This window comes from Octopus bimaculoides, chromosome 3 (assembly GCF_001194135.2).
Source record: "Octopus bimaculoides isolate UCB-OBI-ISO-001 chromosome 3, ASM119413v2, whole genome shotgun sequence".
In the NCBI taxonomy this organism is placed as follows: Eukaryota; Metazoa; Mollusca; class Cephalopoda; order Octopoda; family Octopodidae; genus Octopus; species Octopus bimaculoides.
The window spans coordinates 54,929,467-54,935,849 of NC_068983.1; the positions used below are offsets into that span (position 1 = coordinate 54,929,467).

The window sequence follows — 6,383 nt, forward strand, 5'->3', positions numbered from 1 at the left end:
TATATATATATATATACATATATATATATATATATATCCTCATCATCATCATCGTTTAATGTCCATTTTCCATCATGGGTTGGGCGGTTTGATTGGGAACTGGCAAGCCAGGAGGCCGCACCAAACTCCAATCTGATCTGGCAGTGTTTCTACAGCTGTGTGCCCTTCCCAATGCCAACCACACTGAAAGTGTAGTGGGTGCTTTTTATGTGCCACCGGCATGGGAGACAGTCAGGCGGCACTGGCATCGGCCATGTTCAGATGGTGCTTTTTACATGCTACTGGCACAGGAGCCAGTTGGGGCTGGGGTGCTGGCATCAACCACGTTCGGATGGTGCTTTTTGTGTGCCACCGGCATGGGGAGCTAACAAAACAAGTAAAAGATAAAATGCATACACATGCATGCATATATGCTCACATATATATTCATTGAAAAGACATTCACAGATTATTAATTAAAGTTCTTTCATATTTTAATTGCATGTATAGCTTCCATCCCTACTTTCACTCACCAAACATTTCGTCTGTCTTTATGCTCAGAGTTCTACTTCTGCCAAGGTCAACTTTGCCTTTCAAATTTTCAGGAGGTGGATAAAATAAGTGTCAGTGGAGCACTGGGGGGTTGATGTAATTGACTAGCCCTACTGCCCCAAATTTCTGGTCTTGTGCGTGCAAGTGGCACATAAAAAACACTTTTTGAGCGTGGCCATTGCCAGTACCATGCGAGTGGCCCTCGTGCCGGTAGCATGTAAAAGTACCCACTATACTCTCAGAATGGTTGGCATTAGGAAGGGCATCCAGCTGTAGAAACTTTGCCAGATCAGATCGGAACCTGGTGCAGCTATCTGGTTCGCCAGTCCTCAGTCAAATCGTCCAACCCATGCTAGCATGGAAAGCGGATGTTAAATGATGATGATGATGAGCTGGCAGAATAGTTAGCACACATTTTGTCTGACTTCATGTTCTCAGTTCAAATTCCACTGAGATTGACTTTACCTCTCATCCTTTTGGGGTTCATAAAATAAGTACCTTCAAGTTCTGGGGTCAATGTAATTGAATTCTCCTTCCTCTCAAAAACTGCTGGCCTTTTTTTTTTAACCTTTATATGCTATTTATATGTGGAGGCACAGTGGCCCAGTGGTTAGGGCAGCGGACTCACGGTCAGAGGATCGTGGTTTCCATTCCCAGACCAGGCGTTGTGTGTGTTTATGGAGCAAAAACACCTAAAGCTCCACGAGGCTCCGGCAGGGGTTGGTGGCGACCCCTGTTGTACTCTTTTGCCCCAACTTTCACCTCTTTCTTCCTGTTTCTTGAGTAAAAAGCTGCGATGGACTAGCGTCCCATCCAGCTGGGGGGGAACACATACGCCATGGAAACCAGGTGTGCTGGCAGAATCATTAGCGTGCCTGGCAAAATGCTTAGTGGCATTCTGCCCATCTTTTTCTTCTGAGTTCAAATTCCACTGAGGTTGATTTTGCCTTTCATCCTTCCGGGGTCAATAAATTAAGTATCAATGAAACACTGGTGTTGATGTAACCAATGAGTCCCCTCTCCCCAAAATTTGAGGCCTTGTGCCTATAGGAGAAGGGATTATTATTATTATTATGGATTTTCAAAACTTTTTCCTATTGGTAACTCTTCAGTTTGCCAATCTTTACATGTCCTCTGAATACCATTTCTGTTTTTGCCCCTCTGGCAAATTATAAATCTCTCAGATGAACAACCAGCTTGTTAGAGAACTGAAATGTCATAGATTCACATATTATTGGTAAACAGACATTTTCCCTTAATTTTTGGAATCCCTAACATTTTTCTTTTTGGCAAATTACTATTTAATTCCTCTCTTGTAACTAGCTATGTGTTGATTTTGGATTCCTTAGAAAATCATTCTATGTTGATGCAACTGTTTCAAGTAGTTTTGCTAAACATTTAAACCTGATTTGAAGGCATTATCAGTTCTTGGAGTGTCTTCAAATTACATGAGTGTGTGTGTGTGTGTGTGTGTGTGTGGGGCATGATTTGAGTGATATTTCCAGATTTTTTATTGTTTTATTATTATTATTATTATTATTTTTATTGTGCTGTGTTGTTGCACTGCTCATTTGGTTGCATATGCATAGATACACACAAATGCACATATACACTGACACTCATATTTGCATATATCTAAACATGCGCACATGTTCTGAGTTCAAATTCTGCAGAGGTCGACTTTGCCTTTCATCCTTCGGGATTGATAAAATTAGTACCAGTTACACACTGGGGTTGATGTAATCGACTATCCCCCTTCCCCCAAAATTTTCAAGACCTTATGCCTAGAGTAGAAATAATAATAATAATAATAATAATAATAATAATTATTATTATTATTATTATTATTATTCAGGGGGCGAGCTGGCAGAATCGTTAGCACGCCAGGCAAAATGCTTTGTGGTATTTCGTCTGCCATGAGGTTCTGAATTACATGCTGGATAGAATGTTTGACAACAATTTGTCAAGAGGGTGACCTTGCCTTTTATTCTTTCAGGGGTCATTAAAATAAGAACCAGTTGAGCACTGGGGGGTCAATGTAACTTACCCCTTTAGCTGAATTTGCTAGCATTGTGCCAGAATTGGAAACCGTTATTCTTTCATTCTTTTATTCTTTTACTTGTTTCAGTCTTTGACTGCAACCATGTTGGAGCACTGCCGTTAGTCGAACAAATCGACCCCAGGACTTATCCTTTGTAAGCCTGGTACTTATTCTATCGGTTGTTTTGCCAAACTGCTAAGTTACAGGGACATAAACACACCAACATTGGTAGTCAAGCAATGGTGGGGGGACAAACACAGACACACAAATGCATACATACATATATACGACGGGCTTCTTTCAGTTTTGGGTTACCGAATGTACTCAGAAGGCTTTGGTTGACACAAGGCTATAGTAGAAAACACTTACCCAAGGTGCCATGCAGTGGGACTGAATCCAGAACCATGTGGTTGGGAAACAAGCTTCTTACCACACAGCCACTTCTGCATCATTATTTTTATTTCTTTATTACCCACAGGGGGCTAAACATAGGGGGGACAAACAAGGGCAGACAGGGATTAAGTCGATTATATCGATCCTAGTGCGTAACTGGTACTTACTTAATCAACCCCGAAAGGATGAAAGGCAAAGTCGACCTCGGCGGAATTTGAACTCAGAACGTAATGGCAGACTAAATACCGCTAAGCATTTCGCCCGGCGTGCTAATGATTCTGCCTATTATTATTTATTGTCTTTGCACAGCTTCTAATGCTGGAGATGTACTACGGTGTCAACCATTCACTACCAGTGAACTAAGGTAACACCTCCTTATTTTTTGAGCGCCATCCAGAGTATTCAAGCGGTTCCAAGCAGTGCTATTTTCTGCAAGTGCTTCGCCCTTATTGTAGCCCCTATTTGTTCCATGTACTCCTCAAGATTTTTACTTATTGTTCCCAGGGCTCTGACAATTATTGGTACTGCTATCACCTTTTTCAGCGACCATAACTGCTTAACCTCCCAAGCTAACCTATTATTATTATTATTATTATTATTAGCAGCAGCAGCAATAGCATCTGTCTTGGCATATTAAACCAAACTCCTAGCAATAATATTTGCTAATCTCGTGAAGGTGACTATAGGGTAAATAAATAAATAGAATTTTTTGTATATTTTTTTTTCTCTTTTATATGGAATGTGAAGAAAACCTTGCAAGTGAGAGGTATCTACCGTTTCATCTCAAGAATCCTGCCAGTGTGCAGAATTACATGTTTCAAGAAGTTAAAACCAGAGGAACTTCTAGACTACTCCTCTGCCTAATTGATATCAGTATTTGTTATTTTGTCAATGTGCCAATAATTATAGCCCAATTAATTAGTGAGAAACAAATTGGAAGTGAAAGTTAATTTAACTTGCTTTCTTCATTTTCTTTTTTTTTTCATTTGTTTCTATGGCAGTGAATTTGGCATCAACCAATCAGAGTAGAGACTTGAGAAATAAGAGTATCTCTTATAGCATCTTATCTGATGCCTTGTTGATTTCCAGTTTAAGGAACGCAGCAGATGAGAAAGTCCCCTTAAGTGTTCATTGTTTATTACTGTTATTGTTTAGCTCCAGGTCATCCCTGATTGAGCAGAATTATGATTAAATGTGTTCCAGCTGTGGTACATCCCACCTTTATAGACGAGGCTCTGTGATTAAGTTTGCTTCCCAACCATGTGGTCTTCAGTTCAGTCCCACTGTGTACCACCTTGGACAAGTGTCTTCTACTATAGCACTGTACCAACCAAAGCCACGTGAGTGGATTTGGTGGACAGAAACTTGAAGAAGACTGTTGTATATATCGCTTTCTGTCTATCTTTGTCTGTGTCTATCTATCTATCTATCTATCTATCTATCTATCTATCTATCTATCTATCTATCTATCTATCTATCTATCTATCTATCTATCTATCTATCTATCTATCTATCTATCTATCTATCTATCTATCTATCTATCTATCTATCTATCTATCTATCTATCTATCTAATAATAATAATAATAATAATAATAATAAATGCCCTGATGCAGTACCAGGAAGTGGTTTGCATAGCTTCTGATCTTAACTGATTTGAAGTGTTATCATGTACATTGTTTTGTCTTGGTATAAAAGATGGGCTATAACAAATATTCTGCTTAATACCATAGATTTGCTTGTCAGTTGTTTGACCTTAACCAGTTGAGCATGTCCCTTGGTGGCTGACGATACGTGCATCTCTGATCAGGAGTAAAAGTAGTCAGGGAGCACCATAGCCATGTGTTGAGAGGAATTCTTTGGGGTTTGGATAATTCACCCTTGGAAACATGAGTGTCTCATTTAATATCCTTAAACAACCCTTATTCAGAGACCTTTTGAGCAGGATGAGCTACTCAAGGACATGCACTGTTTATCTTGATATGAGATCACCATGTCGTGCACATGCGGCTGTGATGCATGTGCCTGGTGTACCCTTATCAGATGAGTAGTCATGATGGGTATACTGGGTATTGTATATTTTACCCCAGTGTCACTTTGATGGTATGCACTGCTTTCTCACTCAATAATAATAATAATAATACTTGCCGCCTTGTAGTAATAGTAGTAGTAGTAGTAATAATAATAATAATAATAATAATAATAATAATAATAATAATAATAATACTAGTAATAGTAATAATAATAATCATAATCCTTTCTAATGGAAGCACGAGGCCTCAAATTTGGGGGAAGGGATTAAGTTGATCACTTCAACCCCAGTGCATAGCTGGTACTTATTTAATTGATCCCTTTCTGAAAGGATGAAAGGCAAAGTTGACCTCGGCAGAATTTGAACTCAGACTGTAAAGGCAGACGAAATACTGCTAAATATTTTGCCTGGCATGCTAATGATTCTGCCGGCTCACTGTCTTGATATAATAATAATGATAATAATAACAACAACAATAATAATAATAATAATAATATTCTTTTCTACTCTAGGTGCAAGGCACGAAATTTTTGGGGAAGGGGCCAGTCGATTAGATTGACCCCAGTAGTAAACAACTGGTACTTAATTTATCAACCCCGAAAGGACGAAAGGCAAAGTTGACCTTGGTAGAATTTGATCTCAGAATGTAACAGCAGATGAAATACCACTAAGCATTTCGCCCAGCGTACTAATGATTCTGCCAGTTCGCAGCCTTGATATATTAATAATAATAATGATTGATATTTTATATTTATTTCAGGTTCTTCTTGACCTTGCACGGGTAATATTTGAGGATCAACACACTGTGGCCAATTTAATCCACAAAATCATGATGCATACTCTGGCTCTACTCAAATGTGAAGTCTGTCAAGTGATGCTTGTCCAAGACTGTTCTAAGGTAAGTGTCATCACTTTGAATATTAAAAGATACAAAGTTTGAACAAAAAGTAATGGGACTGTTGCTCCGATAACGGGGCTAAAGTATGTAGAGTGAAGCTGTTTGGCACAGTTTGACTTTGAACTCTGTTGCACTTACACAAATCATCATCATCAACATTGTTTAATGTCCGTTTTCCATGCTGGCATGGATTGGACGGTTTGACTGGGGTCAGGAAAGCCAGGAGGCTGCACCAGGTTCCAATCTGATCTGGCAATGTTTCTACAGCTGGATGCCCTTCCTAACGCCAACCACTCCAAGGGTGTAGTGGGTGCTTTTTACGTGCCACCGGCACGGGCCACAGAAGGCTGGCATTGACCACGTTCAGATGGTGCTTTTTACGTGCCACTGGCAAGGGCGCCAGTCAAGGGAGTACTGGCATCGACCATGTTTGGATGGTGCTTTTTACGTGCCACCGATTCAATATTCTTACTCACTTCTTTTGCTTAT

The 6,383-nt window shown here is 39.7% G+C and overlaps 1 protein-coding gene across 4 annotated transcripts in view; it reads left to right on the plus strand.

Annotated features, from left to right (window-relative positions):
- LOC106879863 (dual 3',5'-cyclic-AMP and -GMP phosphodiesterase 11) overlaps window positions 1–6,383 on the plus strand; it is a 237,486-nt gene that overhangs the window by 101,370 nt on the left and 129,733 nt on the right. For all 4 annotated transcript variants that reach the window (XM_052966180.1, XM_014929579.2, XM_014929581.2 and 1 more), the window contains one exon: window positions 5,757–5,894. In XM_052966180.1, the coding sequence (XP_052822140.1) occupies window positions 5,757–5,894 (138 nt within the window). The remainder of the gene's footprint in view (window positions 1–5,756; window positions 5,895–6,383) is intronic.